The following is a 20055-nucleotide window of genomic DNA, read 5'->3' as shown; positions in this document are numbered from 1 at the left end:
CTAATTTTTTTTTTTTTTTTTTTGCTCCTAATTTACTGTTAACTAGGAGATCATAAGGAAGTATTTGAAACCGGAAGGTGGTAAGCAAGCGGTTCTTTCAAGTACTTTGGGGTCTTTAATTTGGGAGAAGCCAACATCCACTGATTTCAATCAACTTGCCAAGTATATGTTATGAGTTTCTAATCTTAAACCACGTAGTGATCTTTAGTGAAATGCATTTGATGGCTAGAGCTAATCTAAATTTGAATTGTGTATAAATGATGAAGAGAAAGTGAATTTGCGGCATGGACGCTTGTCTACGGCTACACGATGAACCATATTGCTTTCGCGGTTCATCGTCTTAAATACCGTTTTAGTGACATCAAATGCATCAAAGAGTATTTTGAAGAAAAAGGATTTGAACTTAACAAGGACGGAGGAGCGCTTAAAGGTTTAGTTTCTTTACTTATTCCTCTTATGAAAGTTTTCATTGGAGTGTCCTCTTCTTTGACTATAACGGTTATTTAATTAGAATGGAAATATATTTCAGTGAGTCAAGATGGTCTACTGTTACAAGTGTCAGCAATGTCGGAGAAACTTGATGTTGAATTTGCAGACGGAGTAACTAAAACTGTCCCGGCTTCATTCATTGAGTTTGTTGAACGTCTAATTCTTCCACAGTTCAATGATATGCCACATGATGAGGTAAAAAGCGATTCGCATTAATCGCGTTCTTTTATTATTTTCTAACATTTTTTATTTCCGTTGTAATGTAGATCAAAGAGTTTCATAGACGCGAGGGCTTAGAGCAAGCTAGCGCCTGCCACATAATGGAAAGCACCCGTTTCACAGCATAAGTATAGAACCAGACTTGTCTTGTTCGGCTTAATATGTCAAATATGTGTAATATTTAAACGTTGGTATGTCATTTGGACCAATTGTGTGTGAGATGTTATGTATTGATATCCATCAATCAAGTTGACACCTACCTTTGTCTTTCAGTTCAATCTTGTAACAGAGGTTTTGGGAGAGAGCATACAACCATCTGAAAATTCGAATCATATAACTAACTAAAATTCGAAAGATGACTGGAGTCAAAATTTTGGTACCCCCGTTCTTAAATATATTTGATTATGTCCTTTCATTTTGCATGAAATATTTTTGAAACGACATAAATTTTTTTACATGGACTCTTTCTCTGATATGTATTTCCCCCCTCTTTTCTAATTACCACTCATCATATTCCCAACATAAACTCCCCGTTGAGTTAAAGATGATCTGACCACTTAATTTCCTATGCAAATGCCAGTAAGCTATATAAATTGTGGGGTTGTTAGCACTTTACACTCAATTAATATGCTATAATATTTTGAGAGAGTGGATATAATGTCGTATATACTTTTTGTTTTCTGTGTTTTATTTGCATTCATGCTTATATATTACACTCATTCTATTTTTTATTAGTTATCGTTTTAGAATTAAAATTTTGTGTCATAATAATTATCGTTGTAGATTTCCAATGCAAATATTTGGTGAATATTCCAAGTTTATCCAACTGTTTTAATGTTTTGACCAATAAAAAAAATAGAAAATATATTAAAAAGATAAAACAAAAAAATAAATAGTTTTTTTAATTTGCGTGAAACAATCTTAAACGACAACTAATAAAAAACAGAGGAAATAGTATTCAGTAGAATATACAATATAGTTTTTATATATTAATCTATATAAACTATAGATGCAAATTAAAGGAACGTATTATATTAATTATAGGATCTTTTGTGTTTTGATTATATGTTAGTTAAATCTATAATTCTATATATATATATATATATATATATATATATATATATATATATATATATATATATATATATATATATATATATATATATCAAGAAAATATTCAATGTGTACTGTGTACGTATATGTTTGTGGAAACTTAATTATCTAATGTAGAGTGATGGTTACCTAATATAAGCTTTACATATACATAGAAAAATAATCTCCTCCTCATAAGTCATGATTTGTAACATATGTAAGAGATTTTAAAAAATAATTTACTCAAAAGGTTGTACATATGAGATTCAATGTATAATATATTATGTAAACATGAGAAAGAAACTATGTATATATGCTTTGGGTTGTTTACGCCTTTACGAGCCGCGTACTGTATAATTTAATTGTATATGAGCATTCCCATTGCACAACCATAGGGATGTCTTTCATTTGTTTACTAATATAATCAAAAAAAAATAAAAAGTTTTAATCTTAATATATCTGAGACGCAGATCTCTGTCCAGATAATTTTAGATCCTCAGAGACACAACACGTGTCATTAGTTTATTGGTTATGTTTTGTTTTCTTGTGTTTTTTTAATCTTTTCTTCCTTTCCTTCGCTTCTCTCTCTTTTTCGATACAATCGAAAGAATGAAGAAACACGACGAAATCAAAACCATCGAACCTTTGATCGTTTTCCAGAAACAATGATCTCGCCTCGTCGTCTTCTTCTTCCTGAGATGTTATCGAGATCGTTGCTGAATAAACTCGAGAAAGAGATCTTGTCTCGTCTTCTTCTTCTTCGATTCGATCCAAGTCTTCGACCTATGGAGAAGGCTGTGGAATACAAGAGAGCCCTCACAGCTGCCAAATTAGAAAAGGTATTCGCAGTATGTTTCAATTTTAGGGTTTTGTTCTTTATCTATCTCTCGTGTTTCTTCCTTGTTCGTTTGTGTTCGGGATTCTCGATAGGGTTGTTTGATATTTCATGAATATTCTTGTTTCGTTTGAATTCGATCTTCTCTGTTTAATTTGAGCAATAATTGTTTGTGGTATTAGCATTGTTTTACACTGAGAGATCTTTAGATTCATTGGATTTGCTTTCTGATATTTATTGGATTTGAGAGCATTGTTTGATGGATTTTGGAATCTTTGGCTTAAGGTTGAATCAACACTAGCGATTCAAATCTTCAACCCAAGATTGTTTGATGATTGAGTCTGACTGTTTGTTCTGTTTTTTTTTTGGGGATATGTAGGTGAGAATTCAGCTAGAGACGTCACGATTGTATAAACAAGCTGGTGTTAATCCATTGACAGGTACTCCTCTAGAAGTTATAAGTTTTGTATTCCAGTTTTTGCTTACTCAATTTTGCTGACTCTTGTTGTTTTGATGTTAGGTTGCTTACAAACTTTAGCAACCATACCAGTTTGGATTGGTTTATACGAAGCTCTCTACAACGTGGCGAATGAGGTACATTGTCTCTTTTTGAACAATTAGAGAGACCAAATAAGTTAGTTGGTAAATATTGTTATTTATTCTCAATGTGTGCTTGAATCTTTTTTTTCTTGCAGGGGCTTTTCACAGACGGTTTCTTTTTAGAGGAAAGTTTGGCCTTGTTTATATAGTATGAGAGAAGCGGGTAAGTGTGTGTCTCATTTTACAATCAATGTTGTTGTTTTTAAGTTATTCACAGAAAGATTTGTTGGAGATGATGATTATGAACCATGTCTTTCTTCTTATATGCATATTTGAAACAGGAAAGATAATGCGAGAATAGATGTATATATGTAGCATATGTATGAAGTTTTTTGTATCTGCTTTTTGCCTTTGTTCTCCCTTTATGCACTTGTGTATTTTTAAGACATAATTTTTAATAAAAATAATAAAACACTAAGGGATGACTAATGGGAATAAAAATAAATAAAAACAAGAGTGTAAAGATGTAAACTTAGATTAATATTATTTTTAATATTATTAAAAGTTAGTGACACTCAAATAAGAATGTGGAATGGGAATGCTCTAATTGCATTGATTTAAACAGAATATTCGTTAATTGTGTGGCAGCATATGTAGTTGGTAATAGCTATTTCCGTATGATTACTATTCTCGTTTTGGCGTAACAGGTAAAGACAAAAGTTCTTTGGTTTCTCTTTTAGAATAAATTATGTAGAAAAATGTTACGTTGAGGTTTTGATATAATTTAGTCCCCTAACCATCCCATAGAGTCGGTCGTGAAGTATATATGTGGAAATTTACGTCAAGAAAATAAAATAAATAATAGTGAGTCCTTCGTCTTTTTTTAATGTTGAAATACAAGAATAAATTATGTAAGTCCTTCGTCTTTGTTTTCTATTTTTTCTTGTTCAACTCTCCAAAAACGTATTTGTTTATTAATTAAATACAAGAATAAATAAACTACCGAGCAACGTTCAGTTTCTCTCATACTCATACACAACTCAAAGATCTTTCTACATGCATGGGTTCTTTCAACTTGCCTCACACGTCACCATCCAAGGTTCTTTCTCAAATTTGATGTATTTGAAAAAAGATTATTTTTAAAAATTACCCTTACGATAATACATAATTTCGATGTAACAGGGGGGAAGTGAAACATTTCTTCGTAATGTGTTTGAGAATATACTGAAGACGTACCTAAAGAAGAACCCAACGGCGAACAAAATATGGGAACTTGTTCAGTCAGTGGACAACGAGAAGATCGTATACGACCACTTCACTTTCTAGACTCTTAAGGTCAGCACTCTTTCAATCAAGCAGAATTAATTACTTGGAAAAATATATATAATAAGCTTGACATGTCTACTATTAAAGTCCTTATAAAGAAGTCATGTATATTATCCTATTTTAATTACTATATTGAAAAATAATATATAAACTTTCAAGAAATGCTAAATATAGATAAATGAGGAACTCTTTGCAAAAAAGGTTGTAAAGCTTTAAAATATGACATCAACATGAATGAGTTTTTAAATTGGTTTTCGAATTTTAGTTTTACTCTACTATATATACAATTTCTCAAAAACTAGATTCCTATTTTTTAGGGATCCCAATTTTGTAAAATCTTATATGGCTATAATATTGATTTTTTGAAAAACTAAAACCAAAATCTACTATATAACTAGTTAACAAAAGTCTTTCTTTTTGTTGTCAACCAAAATAAGTCGTCTTAACATATTATTAATGGATGAGATACTTTTAGAAAGAAAAAAAAAAACATTAAGATTTGGTAAAACTAATTACTCTTTTGGGGATGAGTATGGGTTTAGGTTGATGGCTACGGAATTGATTCTTTGGCAAGTTTCTTCATGGATTATGGATATAAAATTCGAGGTGAATATTATTTTCCAAAGAACCTACGAGTTCTCTGGTTTTCTCCTCCCGACTTTCACGTCCCCGTTGATGGTCACGGTCTAAGCAACGGCTCTTTGCCACAACTTGTTCTAGCTGAGGTTGTTGTGGATGAACTAAGCCCTGAATCACAGGTATGATTGATCACAACCACAACTATAACGCTGTTAATTATAAGTCTTAACATAAGTATAATACTTTTAACTCCTAATTTATGGTTAATTAGGAGATAATAAAGAAGTATTTAAAACCAGAAGGTGGTAAACAAGCCCTTCTTTCATGTATTTTGGGGAATTTAATTTGGGAGAAGCCTACATGGACCGACTTCAATACACTTGCCAAAGAAAACGAATTTGCGGCATGGGTACTTATCCATGGCTACACAATGAACCATCTTGCATTTTCCGTTCATCGATTCAAACACCGTTTCAATGACATCATATGCCTCAAAGAGTATCTAGAAGGAAAGGGATTCGAGCTCAATAAAGACGGAGGAGTTCTGAAAGGTTCATTTTACTTAGTCTCCCATGATAATTTTCATTGGAAAAATTATATATTATATATCCATAATTTAATTGGAATGAATGTGGGTGTTATGTATATTTTAGTGAGTCAAGATGGTCTACTGTTATCATATATGCATTGATTGGTCCATTGTAATTAGTTTACAATAAAAGATTTGGTGAAACTAATTACTCTTTTGACCAAAAAAAGAATGTGGGTGTTATGTATATTTTAGTGAGTCAAGATGGTCTACTGTTACAACTCTCGTCGATCTCGGAGAAACTTGCGGTTGAATTTGCAGACGGAGTAACTGAAACAGTCCCGGCTTCTTTTATTGAGTTCATTGACCGTCAAGTTCTTCCACAGTTTAAAGATCTGCCTCATGACCAGGTTCTACAAAGTTTTAGGAACCAAATTATATACACACATTTTTTCTCAGACTTTGAATATTTTACCACATATGCATTGATTGGTCCATTGTATTCACAATCTATATATGTACACATGTGGTTGCAGATTGAAGAGTACCATAGACGCAAAGACTTTGATTTCGATAATGGAAAAAACATTTTGGACAGCGCCCGCTTCAGCTCAGTTTGGTCCAATCCTGTCTGAAATAAAATTAAAGTAAAAGTAAATGTTTGCAAATCAAGTATGAAGTGTGTTTAATATGTGTTTTGTTATATCTATGTGTAAAAAACGCAGCTCATGTGGAGTGACGATTACTTAATAAGCTAAATATGTATGAGTAATAATCTCCTCCTCAGGAGTCATGATTTGTAAAATAAATAAGATTTTAGTCACCTACTGAAAGATTCATAGTAAGCAAAAAGTATAATGAAGAATATCTATGAGGAAGAAAAAGAAAAACGAAAAGGAATGGACATTCTTCCCATTTAATTAAGGACATGATATATTCCATTTGTTAGCCCAGTTAAGAATGTATTCACTATTGATGCGTAAACTATTAACCATGGAACATAAATACAATTCCAAAAATAACATAAACACCTCTTTAGATGAGTTCAAGAAGCAAGTGTGATATAAAAATGGAGAGAGTAGCGGACATGTTACGTACTATTTCTCTAATGGTTGCCGCATGCACTACTTGAAAGTGTATTAAATACTAGTGGTTGATAAAACCAGCTTAAAATAATAGTGACTCCTTCGTCTTTATTTAAAAACACAAATGAAGAATGAATAATAACGACTCCTTCGTCTTTGTCTAATAACGAAAATACAAGTACAAAATCAAATAAGAACAACTAAGCTACGGTCAGTTTCTTAGACAAAACTCAAAGATCTTTCTACATGCATGGATTCCTTCGAGTTGCCTGACACTTCATCGTTTTTTGGTAAAACCTGACACTTCATCGTTCAAGGTTCTTTCACTCAAATTTGATTTATATGAAGAAGAAGAAAAAGAAAATGAGACTTAATTATTATTACGGTAATACATAACTTCGATGTGACAGGGAGGAAGTAAAACATTTCTTCGAAATGTGTTCGAGAATATACTGCAGACAACCTAAAGAAGAACCCGACGGCGAAGAAATATGGGAACTTGTTCAGTCAGTAGACAATGAGGACATCTTCTCTGACCACTTCACTTTCAAAACTCTTGAGGTACCGGTATGTCTTCTTCACTTCGATGACATTACTGGATTATTTATTCTGAAATTTTCACAAATGTAAAACGAATCAAGCAATATTAATTAGTACCTGAACATTAGTTTGACATCTATTATATATACTTCCTCTGTTTTTTACGAATAACATTCTCCTCATATACCATATATTGTCGTTAGAGCATGTTCAACGGTGGGTTGCTAAAAAAGATATTTAAGCCTGTTTGTAATTATAATACTGGAAATAATTAACTTAAAAACTTTTTAAAAAAACTGTAAAATGTCATGCTCCAATGGTAGATCATAATTTTGGGTTTCTAAACAGTTTATTTCAACTTCTGAAATCAGTTCAGAAAATGGAACTCTGATGTCAGATACTCCAAGAGATCTTCACACAGGATGCAGTAACCTCTCAGCCTCATCTTGTCGTGAAGAAGCATTGGCCAATCCTGATCTGGCTGAGATATCAGCACATTCTGGACATGAGAATCCACAAACCATGTCTATTATTGCGCCTGAGGTATCAGAAGAGTCGACTACCGATGGTGAGAACCACAATTCTCATGTATATAGAGAAGAGTCTAGAGTGGAAGGCGCGTAAACTTGTGTACAAACTACTCTGACTGGAGAGCTGAAGCAATGGCACTCGAATGCTTTAGTCAGAACTTAAGTGAGCATAGCAATCCTCACCCTGCAAAGTTAGAAGAGGAACCTCAGGTTGATGTAGTGATAGCAAAAGATAAAGGATGTATAGCAAAAGTAGCAACAAAAGCTAGTCACCTGAATTTGTTCTACAGTGCCTGCAGTAATGTTTGAAATCACCCAGCAAGCAGGCTTCTTTATGTATTTCTCATAGTTTCGAGTAAGTAAGTTGGAAAGAATTGGTAAAGCACCCCAATTGACCAGACTGAAGGATAAGTTCAAAGAGGAACATTCAGAGCCCTAAGAGGAGATGTTTAAAACAAAGCATTTTGTTGTTTGGTTACATTCACGGGACATTTGTGATAAATATGAATTACATACCTGTGTTTGCTGATTATTTCCAGCAGTTATAGTCCCAATGGTACGAAGTGCATGAAGAAGCACCGCTGGAGAAGGGTGTCTGCAAACAAAAACAAAAAAAAATTGATCAGCCATGAGTATCCAAACATGTCACAAAGGGTTTAAATATGTTCTGAGAAGTACTAACTTGAGAAATTGAACTAGTTTTGAGACAAAGTCAGCCTCAATCAAACTTTGGATACCATCTTCAGAACCATTAGAGATATCACATAGTGCCAAGCAAGCATTTTTCACGACTTCTTCATCGTTTGAATGAAGAAGTAGTTCAAGTGCAGGGAGAGCAGGTTTCATCTGTTGAATCATTGCTTCATATGTTAAGCATTGGACGTATACAAACAGAGGAAACAAAGGAGAGAGAAGTAAGAAGACTTGATCGTAAACACTAATTTTGCTAAAATTCATTGAACCCTCAAATCATCAAATTCTCAAGCTACTAACAGTTGTAAACACTGATTTTGCTAAAATAAATATACAGTCGAAAGAACCCTAATTTTACTAATCAATTCCCAAATCAGAAAACTCTAATTTTTCTAATATCTACTCTCAATTCAGAAGATATGCGTACCATGGGGACAAGATTTGAGCGTCCTTGAACCAAACTCAGAGTTTTCTTTTACTTCTCCGTTTGGTGTTTGCGGTTGAGGAATCGGATATCGCCGAAGTTGTCACCGGCGTCGCTTGGATGGTGATAACGTCGGATTAGAAACCCATATCCGACTCATCTATTCTCTTAATTCAACGGATTGAGACAATTTACCGATTTTGGGATCGAAAGAAATGAAAGAGAGAGGAAGAAAAAAGCTTGGGTCGAATTTTTTTTCTTCCTTTTGTTAATTTGACTAACCAATGATGACCGACACATATGAGATCCTAAACGATTCTAAAAATGCTCAACTTATAATCGATTTTAACATTTATCATGTATTTTGATTTATTTTTATGCTTAAGCATCCCTTAACAACTCCTTTAAAACCACCGTTGAACTTGCTCTCCCTCGGTTTCTAATCTTTGCATGGGGATCTTAACTCAATAAATGACGAAAGGGTAAAAAAGAGAGTTAAAAACAAACACAAAAGAGATAATGAGGAAATCAATTCAAATCTTGCATAAAAAGCTATAAATATGTCAACTAAAATATGAACGAAAATAAACATCACTTTGCAAAACGGATGAAGTAGTTTAAAAAGAAAAAAATGATACATAATATTAACATTTGGTATGAATTGTTATTCCTTGGGGTGAGTATGGGTTTAGGTCGATGGTTACGGAATTGATTCCTTGTCAGACGAGCTTCTTCATGGATTATGGATACAAAATTGGGGGTGAGCTTGATTTTCCAACGAAGAAACTACGAGTTCTCTGGCTTTCTCCTCCTGATGTCCTCGTCCCTAATGATGGTCACGGTCTATGCAACGGCCCTTTGCCAAGGCTTGTTCTCGCTGAGGTTCTTGTGGACGAACTAAGCCCCGAATCACTGGTATGAATAACATATACTATACTAGTCCACGCGATACGTGGGTTATATATACACTATTAATTTGAATTAAAGAATGAAGTTTCTATTCAATTATATATGAAATGTAAATGTAATTGTTAATATAGTATTAAAAATTAATTTTCGTAATATTAAATTTTAACTATAATATTTTAATATATATATATTTGTTATATGGTGCTTCATAGAAGAGTCATTTTGAGATAGAGAGAAAAGTGAAAGTACACATTACTAATATTTGTGCTTACTACAGTATTATTAAAAATATTTAAACAATATGTTACTATAGTATTAGGACCACTGTTTTAGTTACCGCAATATAAGTTTAATTTTATCTGTTTGTTAAGCAATTAAGATAAATTATATTTATGTACATTTTTGTTATTTTGGAAAAAATAACTGATAAGTAGTCTAAAAGTAATACTTAACAAAAAATAATTTTAAAAAAAAATCTCTTTCTTGTAATCTATTTTCAATAATACTCTTATCTATATACAAAATAACTAAATTTTAAAGTAGGCGGAGCCAATGACCAAGCACCTGGATCAATTGACCCTGATGAAATTTCAAAATCAACTAATTTTTTCTTAAAATTTTCAAATTGACCCTTCTGCAATATCAATATTGACCCCTATAAATTTTTGTTTTTACATTTTGACCCTCATAAGTCGATATCCTAGCTCTGCCACTGTTTTAAACCCTAAATTCTAAACTCCAAATAATAAACATACTAAACATTATCTTAATAAACGTTATCTCTCCATCACTCTTTAATTAACTTGCCTCAAAAAATTTTGTTTCATAAAAGATTTCTTAAATAAAAATTTGACTTTTATAAATTTAAAATATGAAATGACCTTAGTGAAGTGACTTTAGTGCAGTGGCAGGAGGTAAGTCCATTTGTAGAAGGCACCATCACTCCCGGGATCGAGTCCCGGCTCCTACGAATGTAGGAATTTGGCTAATGGGCCGGCCAGTTGTGGCCCAATGGTTGACAAAAAAAAAATTAATATGAAATATTGATCTACCATTTTTACCATTGCTCGCGTTTTTACGACTCACTTTATCTCGTATAATTAACTTTTATTTGGCTCGGTCCAAACGTTTGAAGTGCCTTTTGATATGCCTCCACCTTCGTGGATAGTGATTCTCCACAAATAATTATTATAATATCATTATTAATTTGAAATATAAAATGAAGTTTTTATTCAATTATATATGAAATGTATAAATGTAATTGTTAATATATGTCTTAAAAAAATAATATTCATAATACTATGGTGCAACTACAATTTATAATTTATATATTTTATATAGTGTTTCATAGAAGGGTCATGAAAAAGAGGAAAGTTAGAGTAAATATTACTCCCTCCATTTTAAAATATAGGATGTTTTAACTAAACCACGCAGATTAAGAAGTTTTTACTTTTAACAAGTTCAACCAATCAGAAACAATACTGCATAATATAAAATATTAAAGTAATCTAAAAGTTGCATAGAAACTTGAAAATATCCTATATTATGAAACAAAAAACTTCTCTAAAACATCTTATATTTTGAAACGGAGGGAGTATTAAATATTTTTGATTACAGTGTATTGTCGAAAAATATTTAACATTATGTTACTATAGTAATAAGACCATTAATTATAGCAAAGTCAACTATATATGGTATTTTCGTTAAATAGTTAAGATAAATTATGTTTTTTTATATTTTTTTATTTTTTGGAAAATAAAAAACTGATAAGTAGTCTAGAAAGAAAAGTGTAAGATCTTACCTAATTTTTTTGATAGATAATTTTATGTTGTCCTATATATTAAGTTTATTGTCATCATCTACAAGTAATAGTTAACAAAAAAATAGTTTTATATATGATAATTCAATTTTAAAATAATTTATTAAAACAATATCACAAAACAAATATCTTACACTATAAGTTTAACCAGTTTTGATAAAAATTCATGAAAATAAAAGTGTGTGAAATTTAATATATTTTTTTATTTTCTATATATTGTCTCTACTTCTAATCATTTTAATATAAATATATAGTATGATTAACAATAAATTAAAATTTTGAAATTATTGTTTTCTGTTATATCATAGGGTGATAAAGCAATTATGTTATGACACCTTTATGTTTTTTTAGTACATATAATTTAAACACAATCAAAATATAACTTATAAATTACTATTAAATACAAATTTGAGTTGTGTCTTTAATACAATATATATGATTATTAAATATAATGTGAGGTTTTTATATATTAGAAAATCTTTTATATTAAATTAGTCTATCATAAATTAATCTGGTTTCAGTTTTTACTTTGAAATGTATGAAACCATTTTATAGTAATAGGACAATTAGTTACAGCAAAGTTAATTAATTTTTGTATGTTCGTTAAATAATTATGATAAATTTATTTATTTACAGTTTTTTTGGAAAAAAACTGATAAGTATTCTAAGAAAAAAAAAGTATAATACCTTACTTTGATAGATAAATTATGTTGTCGTATATATTAATTTTATTTTCATATCTAAAATTAATATAATTTTATAATATGATAAGTCAATTTTAAAATAATTTATCAAAACGATATCACAAAACATATATCTTATACTCTAAATCTAACTAATTTTTTCTAATAATTCATGAAAATAAAAGTGTGTCAAATTTAATATACATATTTTTTTCTTCTATAATTTGTCTCTATTTCTAATCATTTTAAAATAAATAGTATAATTAACAATAAATTAATTTTGAAACTATTGTTTTCTATTATTTCTTGGGGAAGATAAAACAATTATGTTATGATACCATTTTATTTAGTACATTTGTTTTAAAGACAGTCAAACTGTAACTTATATAATACTATTAAATATAAATTTGAGTTGTGTCTTTAATACATTATATATGATTATTGAATATAATATGATTTGTATATATATATTTGAAAATCTTCTATATTTTAAAATTAGTCTATCATAAGTTAATTTAGTTTCAGTTTTTACTATAAAAGTATGAAACCATTTTCTATTTTTATATGGTTTCAATTTGTTTATATTTTTTAGTTGGGTTGATCAGTATTTTTTTTATAGGTTCTATGATGTATGATTTCATTATGAAATATATTAGATGCTAAAACTAAAAAATGGAAGGAAGATATTTTTATAACAATGTTGAAATTCAAAAAGCAAACTATACAACAATTATATTTTTTTAACAAACTATACACCATATAAAATACAAATAAAATAAAGTAAAAAAAAAAATAGAATGTTAAAAATTTAAAATTAATGAGAATGACATGTGTCAAAAATATAGAGTGTTAAATGTCACATTATTAGGCAAAATCACATGACGTGTAATCATTTTATATAAGAAACTACCTTCTTATATCTTGAGAAGACTTTAGCTGAGCCTTCAATATCCATTGATTCCATTTTATGGCTTCTATATAATAAAGTTCTGCTAGCTTCATTAAGCTATAAGACTATGNAAACAATTATGTTATGATACCATTTTATTTAGTACATTTGTTTTAAAGACAGTCAAACTGTAACTTATATAATACTATTAAATATAAATTTGAGTTGTGTCTTTAATACATTATATATGATTATTGAATATAATATGATTTGTATATATATATTTGAAAATCTTCTATATTTTAAAATTAGTCTATCATAAGTTAATTTAGTTTCAGTTTTTACTATAAAAGTATGAAACCATTTTCTATTTTTATATGGTTTCAATTTGTTTATATTTTTTAGTTGGGTTGATCAGTATTTTTTTTATAGGTTCTATGATGTATGATTTCATTATGAAATATATTAGATGCTAAAACTAAAAAATGGAAGGAAGATATTTTTATAACAATGTTGAAATTCAAAAAGCAAACTATACAACAATTATATTTTTTTAACAAACTATACACCATATAAAATACAAATAAAATAAAGTAAAAAAAAAAATAGAATGTTAAAAATTTAAAATTAATGAGAATGACATGTGTCAAAAATATAGAGTGTTAAATGTCACATTATTAGGCAAAATCACATGACGTGTAATCATTTTATATAAGAAACTACCTTCTTATATCTTGAGAAGACTTTAGCTGAGCCTTCAATATCCATTGATTCCATTTTATGGCTTCTATATAATAAAGTTCTGCTAGCTTCATTAAGCTATAAGACTATGTGCATTGGTAGGTTCTGGAAGAGTTTCTTATTATAAAAATAAATAAAAAACAGAAAAATCATAATATTTTAACAAAAATAATGGAGATAATATACATTTTCATCTAGAAGGAGACATTCAAGACTTAGTAAGATATTGTTTCTTCCAAAGTTTTGAACTTTCCAAATATGAATGACCCAAACAACAATCCTAGATACCAGTGTTGTAGTTCATAAAGAAAACTTAATGCAATGGTTGAGGGAGAGTAATCATGGATTGGAATGAATTGTTAATGACCATGAAATCATAGGTGTTTGGTATTATTTTGATTACGTTATAATTGGGTGGAAAACGTAAAGAGGAAAATGAAGGATATACTTCAATGGAATTCTTTAATTATCTTAAAGTTTGTAATAAGTAATAAAAATAACGTAATCATAGTAACGGTTCATTTGATTCTAATTGGTGGTGCGAATCTTAACCCCTTTTTGAATTTTTAAATTTGAATCCAAACAATTTGAAAACGATTTTGGACAGGATTAATGTCACATACAGTTCAAAACTTGAAATAGGTGTTTGGGATCTTGACCTAGACATTAAACCAAAATTGATTTAGAATTTGGTGGTGAAGTAGGAGAACTAAACCAAAAAAGCCCAAGGATTAAGAGATTTTTGGAAAAACCCAGAGGGAAGAAAACGTAAATGATGGTGAAGTACTGTTCAATAAAAGAGAACCAGATATGAGACCGAATTTAATTATCCAATAAATATGACTACGATGGGATTTAAGAGATCTTCACGGGGAAGCTGACCAAAGAGCTTGCAGCGAAGGACGAAGACCAGTGGTGTATACACCGAGACAAAACAACAAAGGCTCGATGGAGAAGGTACATCGGATGTGATAGTTGTTGGGAACGATGGTAGAGAAGGTGAGAAGGTGAGTACAGATTCTTGTAAGGGCTGTCGATTTATTTGGTGGGCCTGTATTTGGTTTTGTTTTGTTAGGTCCAATATTAAAACATAAAGATAATAGTCTTTAAGAATAAGAATAATGGGAGGACATGTGTCAGTTATATAATAAATTTTTAAATTTGAATCCAAACAATTTGAAAACGATTTTGGACAGGATTAATGTCACATACAGTTCAAAACTTGAAATAGGTGTTTGGGATCTTGACCCAGACATTAAACCAAAATTGATTTAGAATTTGGTGGTGAAGTAGGAGAACTAAACCAAAAAAGCCTAAGGATTAAGAGATTTTTGGAAAAACCCAGAGGGAAGAGAACGTAAATGATGGTGAATTACTGTTCAATAAAAGAGAACCAGATATGAAACCGAATTTAATTATCCAATAAATATGACTACGATGGGATTTAAGAGATCTTCACGGGGAAGCTGACCAAAGAGCTTGCAGCGAAGGACGAAGACCAGTGACGTATACACTGAGACAAAACAACAAAGGCTCGATGGAGAAGGTACATCGGAGGTGATAGTTGCTGGGAACGATGGTAGAGAAGGTGAGAAGGTGAGTACAGATTCGTTTGTAAGGGCTATCGATTTATTTGGTGGGCATGTATTTGGTTTTGTTTTGTTAGGCCCAATATTAAAACATAAAGATAATAGTCTTTAAGAATAAGAATAATGGAGGACTAGATTCACAAAAAGAGCTCACGCTGAGATAGAGAAGATGATTGATGGGTCAATGTTTTGTGAAAGGTGGATAGCAAGACACAATAGGCATGAGATAAAGGTTGGTGATGTCCCGGTAAGTGTTGATATGAATGACAACACTTGTGGTTACAGGAAATGGCAGATGACTGGTATACCATGTATTCATGTTGCATCTGTCATCATAGGAAGGAAGGAGAAGGTGGAAGATTATGTGGCTGAGTGGTACATGGCTAGAATGTGGCAGTTGACACACATTGATGGTATTGGACCTGTTCAATGCAAGCTGCTATGGCCAAGAGTGAACAGGATAGGAGTGTTGCCACCTCCATGGAGAATAGGTAATCCAAGGAGGCCAAATAATCATGCTAGGAGGAAATCATTGTTTGAAACTGCCTCTAGCTCCAACAAAACCCAGCTAAGAGGCAATCGAGTCATGACCTGCTCAAATTGCAAACAATAAGGACACAACCGACAAGGATGTACGAATCCGAGAGTTGCAACACCACCAAAAAGAAGAAGGGGTCGACCAAGGAAAGAACAAGTAAGATTTTCTATTTTGAACATTGAACATTAGAATTTATGAGCAACATTGATTGTAACATTTTTGATTGAAATTAGGAGCCGAGGGTTGTACTTTTTGGACAAGGTCAACCATTGCAAGGAGATCCTTCTCAACCATCTCAAGGACCACCTTCTCAACCATTGCAAGGAGATCCTTCTCAACCATCTCAAGGACCACCTTCTCAACCATTGCAAGGAGATCCTTCTCAACCATCTCAAGGACCACCTTCTCAATCATCTCAAGGACCACCAGCTCAGCCATCACAAGGAGCACCATCTCAACCATCACAAGGGAGATCTCATCCAACAACCTCGATCAGAGGAAGATCTCATCCAACGACCTCAGTCAGATCAAGAACTCATTTGGGCGGATCACAAGGAAGTTCATAGCGAGGAGGTTGGGCACCATGGTTTGAATGTTCACGCTAAACTTCATGGTCGGGTTTCGTTTGGATTCTGTTTTTTTTTTTGTTTGGATTGCTTTTTGGCCTTTTGTTTGTATCAAAACATGTTCTATCATGATTGAGACACAATTCAAACAAGAGATATTCATTACTTTTGAGATCAAAGAAATCATCCAACAAGAAATATCACAAAGAGTTTACATTAAGCTCTTTTTAATAACCTAACATAAAAGTCTTTTGATTTCCTTGCCTAAACAATATAAAAGTACACAAAATGGTCATAACATAAAGCCAAACAAACCCGACTTTGAAGCACAACATAAACTTGCGTAGTTCTTTTTTGTTGGCCATGTCTTCTTCTTTCAATTCTTTCACTATAGCATCTATCTCATTGACCTCTGCTTTGATTTTGCTAATCTCATTTGCAATGATGGATAGTCTTGGTAAGGCATCTTCTACTTCTTCAAACACGGCATCCTTCACCCACTTGAACAAATGATTCTAATGTACAATTAAATGAAATATGGTTAGCTTACCATGATTATGAAGCCGAATTTGAACTGCACAAATTGACATATACTTACATGTTTGTCCACGTATTGACATCTCGTTTGCTTACACAACGAAAGAATGGTCGTCCCAGGTTCTCTTGAGTTTTAGAGGTAAATATCTTCACATCTAAGCCACACACACACTTCGACGGCACACCACGTTCACCTACGCCACCGAATGTGATAGAACTTGAACTCATCGGAAAAGAGAGAGGTTGAGAAATCGATTTGGGGATTTGAAAACTAAAACTTAGAAATCGATTTGGGGATTCTCATTTCTTTCAGTGTTTTGTGGTTTATAAGACGTCGACGTTTTGGCTAAATGGTAGTCGTTAACGGTTTGTTAACCCTGTCTATTAGCTTCTAACGGAGACTTAATCCCGTGTCTAAAACGACAAAATCAAAGAAAGTTTGCTATTTTTTGGAAAGGTCAACACAAAATTAGGAATTTAAACGACATCTCAAAAATTAAGGATTATTTTGTTCCAAATTTGAAAGTTGGGGATTTTTATGGCATTTTTTCTAAAAATGAATGAGAATAGATTATTTTTGAGAAAAGAACCAGCACTATTTTACATGATAATGATAATAATATCATATAATACAAAAATTAGTACTACCTTTTACACAACCGACAACTCCACTTGCACGAGATCCAAACCATAGACGTCAGCAGGATCTACAAACTCTGCCAACTTGTAAAACTTGTCGGAGCCGTATATGAGTGGAAAGCAAAGACTTATTTGGATTTTGTGGGATCCACACATCTGGTTTGTCTCTTATACATTATACAGGCTCGGATGGACAGTCCAGTTACCGAATGAGCCTTAAGACTATATTTTTCCGGCCCAATTAGCTTAAACCCAATTTAATTTCTATATTTCCTGAAAAGGTAAGATAGTTGAAGGGGACTCAGCGAAGTTAACAAAGGAGCTATGATGAGCCGCAAGAGAGACAAACCCTACACATACCGCAACACACCGGCGCGAATTTCGAAACGCCGGCGACCATGGGCACCACCACCGTCATCGGAACGCGATGAGATCATCGACAAACCAACCGCTAAACCTCCGCCGCCACCGGCGCTGATCGTTATGGGACTTCCCGCCAACTGTTCAGTCCTGGAGCTAAAATCTCGATTCGAGATCTACGGTTCAATCTCCCGGATACGGATCGACAAAGACGGGTTCGGATCCGTTTCGTACCGCACAGTCGAGTCAGCAGAAGCTGCCATTGCTTGTAGTCACGAGCCTTCTTTTGGTATCTCCATCGATTCCAAAAAGGTAATTATAAAAATCAAACAATTTTTAGTAGAATTTGGGAAGTAGAGTTTTTTGTACTTATGTATGTGTGTGTGTGTTGCAGGTGGAGGTGGTTTGGGCGACGGATCCGTTGATGAAGTGGAAGGAAGGTGTGACGGTGGTGGTTGAAGGAAACGATAAAACGACGCCGTCTCTGTCGTCGAAGCTTGTTCGACCTGTGATGCCTTTAAGAAAACACGGGAGAAGTAATAGGTTAGCGTCAGCTATAGTCAACCCGAGAAGTAATAATTATAACGACGGAGAGATCGGTGGTGGATCTCCGGTGAGGATAAGGGAGATTAAACAGAGAAATATTGTAGCTTACGATGATATCCTCTAACATTGTAGCTTACCTTTTTAATATTCATTCTTTAGCAAAAGTGTATTCTCATCTCATATGTGGGTAAGGTTTGGTTCTTTCAAATTCAATCAGACTTTGTGAATGAGTTTTGAGTTCTATTTTTATTTGTAAGATTATAAGAAACAAGGGATTCAAAAAATCGCTATAATGAATTATTCAAACTTGAAATCCATAAACCGTGGAGGAACAGACCGAGACAAAAATAACACCAAGCCTTAATCAAGTCAAAGTCTCTGTCGCCTTCACTTGAACACACAACTCGGGTGTTAAGATTCCCTGGCAAAACCTACTTTAACATCACGACGACATCGTTTCAGCCACTTTGGTACGTGCGCGGGGAGGGATTTGTCCGATTTGTTAGAAAGTGACACGAACAGGAGACAAACTGGGCAGGAGATTTCTCAATCACGGTGCTTCCGATCCGAGCAAACCAATCAACTGAAAAACAAACCCAGATAAATTGATTCGTCGAGATAATGGCCGAACACGGTGGGACACCAGCTGATGATGATGAAGAACAAGTATGGAGCTGGGGCGCAGGCACCGACGGCCAATTAGGGACGGCCAAGCTACAAGACGAGCTTCTCCCTCAGCTTCTCTCCCTGACGTCACTTCCCTCCATATCGATGCTCGCCTGTGGCGGCGCTCACGTCATCGCTTTGACTTCTGGTAAAACAACCCCCCCCCCCCAAAATCTCTGATAAAAGTAATGTCGTTGGTTTAGTCAACTGAGTTGACCACTTTATATGCTTTTTGCAGGTGGTAAGGTCTTCACATGGGGAAGAGGAAGCTCTGGTCAGTTAGGACACGATGACAGTCTCAGCACCTCTTTGCCAAAACCAGTATCCTTCTTTGACGATTATGTTATCACTCAAGCTGCTGCTGGATGGAGTCATTCTGGTTTTGTTTCAGGTAGAAAACATTAATGGATTTTTCCAACTGCTTTTTTTAGGAACAAAAGAGATTATTATTGATCTTATCTCCGTTTTGTGTTTTGTGTGTGATTGCAGATTCTGCTTGTCTTTTTACATGTGGCAATGGCTCGTTTGGTCAGCTCGGTCATGGTGATAACATGTCATTAAGCACTCCAGCTAAAGTCTCTTACTTTCTTGATAAGAATGTGAAGATGGTTGCTTGCGGTATGCGCCATTCGCTTGTCTTGTTCACAGGTAATGTCTGATATACAATGACAGGTTTGCGTGTTAGACTTGTG

General features: G+C 32.9%; 5 protein-coding genes and 1 pseudogene across 7 annotated transcripts in view; 5 read left to right on the top strand and 1 right to left on the bottom strand.

Moving 5' to 3' along the window:
• LOC104741144 overlaps positions 1-986 on the top strand; it is a 2356-nt gene extending 1370 nt beyond the window's left edge. The window contains exons 4-7 of the mRNA XM_010461934.2: positions 47-162; positions 267-430; positions 530-684; positions 756-986. Of these exons, the coding sequence (XP_010460236.1) occupies positions 47-162; positions 267-430; positions 530-684; positions 756-836 (516 nt within the window). The 3' untranslated portion in view covers positions 837-986. The remainder of the gene's footprint in view (positions 1-46; positions 163-266; positions 431-529; positions 685-755) is intronic.
• LOC104741142 lies at positions 2380-6376 on the top strand. Its single transcript, XM_019235986.1, is given in 9 exon segments — positions 2380-2639; positions 3156-3229; positions 3331-3398; positions 3517-4274; positions 4358-4510; positions 5044-5259; positions 5352-5631; positions 5865-6019; positions 6146-6376. Coding segments are annotated over 6 exon segments (942 nt in total). The 5' UTR covers positions 2380-2639; positions 3156-3229; positions 3331-3398; positions 3517-4235; the 3' UTR covers positions 6245-6376.
• Positions 6679-9802, top strand: LOC104743502 (annotated as a pseudogene).
• Positions 7503-9226, bottom strand: LOC104741141 (importin subunit alpha-8-like). 3 transcript variants are annotated; one of them, XR_760279.1, is made up of 5 exons: positions 8885-9222; positions 8447-8610; positions 8281-8359; positions 8038-8164; positions 7503-7948 (listed from the first exon to the last, which is right to left on the bottom strand). XR_760279.1 is itself a non-coding variant. In XM_010461928.2 (5 exons), the coding sequence occupies exons 2-5, from the start codon at positions 8620-8622 to the stop codon at positions 7913-7915; spliced, it is 453 nt and encodes a 150-aa protein (XP_010460230.1). In that variant the 5' UTR covers positions 8623-8624; positions 8885-9226; the 3' UTR covers positions 7503-7912. The 3 variants fall into 3 exon arrangements, 2 of the variants coding, with proteins under 2 accessions (XP_010460230.1, XP_010460231.1); XM_010461928.2 differs by having other exon boundaries at positions 8038-8199; positions 8447-8624; positions 8885-9226; XM_010461929.1 differs by having other exon boundaries at positions 8038-8199; positions 8885-9224.
• On the top strand, positions 18068-18940 carry LOC104741140 (uncharacterized protein At1g27050-like). The gene is made up of 2 exons (XM_010461926.1): positions 18068-18463; positions 18546-18940. The coding sequence occupies exons 1-2, from the start codon at positions 18116-18118 to the stop codon at positions 18819-18821; spliced, it is 624 nt and encodes a 207-aa protein (XP_010460228.1). The 5' UTR covers positions 18068-18115; the 3' UTR covers positions 18822-18940.
• On the top strand, positions 19032-20022 carry LOC104741139 (ultraviolet-B receptor UVR8-like). The gene is made up of 3 exons (XM_010461925.1): positions 19032-19511; positions 19602-19754; positions 19853-20022. The coding sequence occupies exons 1-3, from the start codon at positions 19319-19321 to the stop codon at positions 20020-20022; spliced, it is 516 nt and encodes a 171-aa protein (XP_010460227.1). The 5' UTR covers positions 19032-19318.

Source organism: Camelina sativa, chromosome 14 (genome assembly GCF_000633955.1).
Source record: "Camelina sativa cultivar DH55 chromosome 14, Cs, whole genome shotgun sequence".
Lineage (NCBI taxonomy): Eukaryota > Viridiplantae > Streptophyta > Magnoliopsida > Brassicales > Brassicaceae > Camelina > Camelina sativa.
The sequence above is the reverse complement of the archived record's forward strand: the minus strand, read 5'-3'. Positions and strand labels throughout refer to the sequence as shown.

Coding starts and splice junctions, on each gene's coding strand:
- LOC104741141 (XM_010461928.2), bottom strand. CDS start 8,622: ATGATTCAACAGATGAAACCTGCTCTCCCTGCACTTGAACTACTTCTT. Junction 8,200..8,280: donor GAAATAATCAGCAAACACAG/GTATGTAATTCA, acceptor ATCTCCTCTTAG/GGCTCTGAATGTTCCTCTTT. Junction 7,949..8,037: donor GCACTGTAGAACAAATTCAG/GTGACTAGCTTT, acceptor CTAACTTTGCAG/GGTGAGGATTGCTATGCTCA.
- LOC104741140 (XM_010461926.1), top strand. CDS start 18,116: ATGATGAGCCGCAAGAGAGACAAACCCTACACATACCGCAACACACCG. Junction 18,464..18,545: donor TCTCCATCGATTCCAAAAAG/GTAATTATAAAA, acceptor TGTGTGTTGCAG/GTGGAGGTGGTTTGGGCGAC.
- LOC104741139 (XM_010461925.1), top strand. CDS start 19,319: ATGGCCGAACACGGTGGGACACCAGCTGATGATGATGAAGAACAAGTA. Junction 19,512..19,601: donor CGTCATCGCTTTGACTTCTG/GTAAAACAACCC, acceptor TGCTTTTTGCAG/GTGGTAAGGTCTTCACATGG. Junction 19,755..19,852: donor TCATTCTGGTTTTGTTTCAG/GTAGAAAACATT, acceptor GTGTGATTGCAG/ATTCTGCTTGTCTTTTTACA.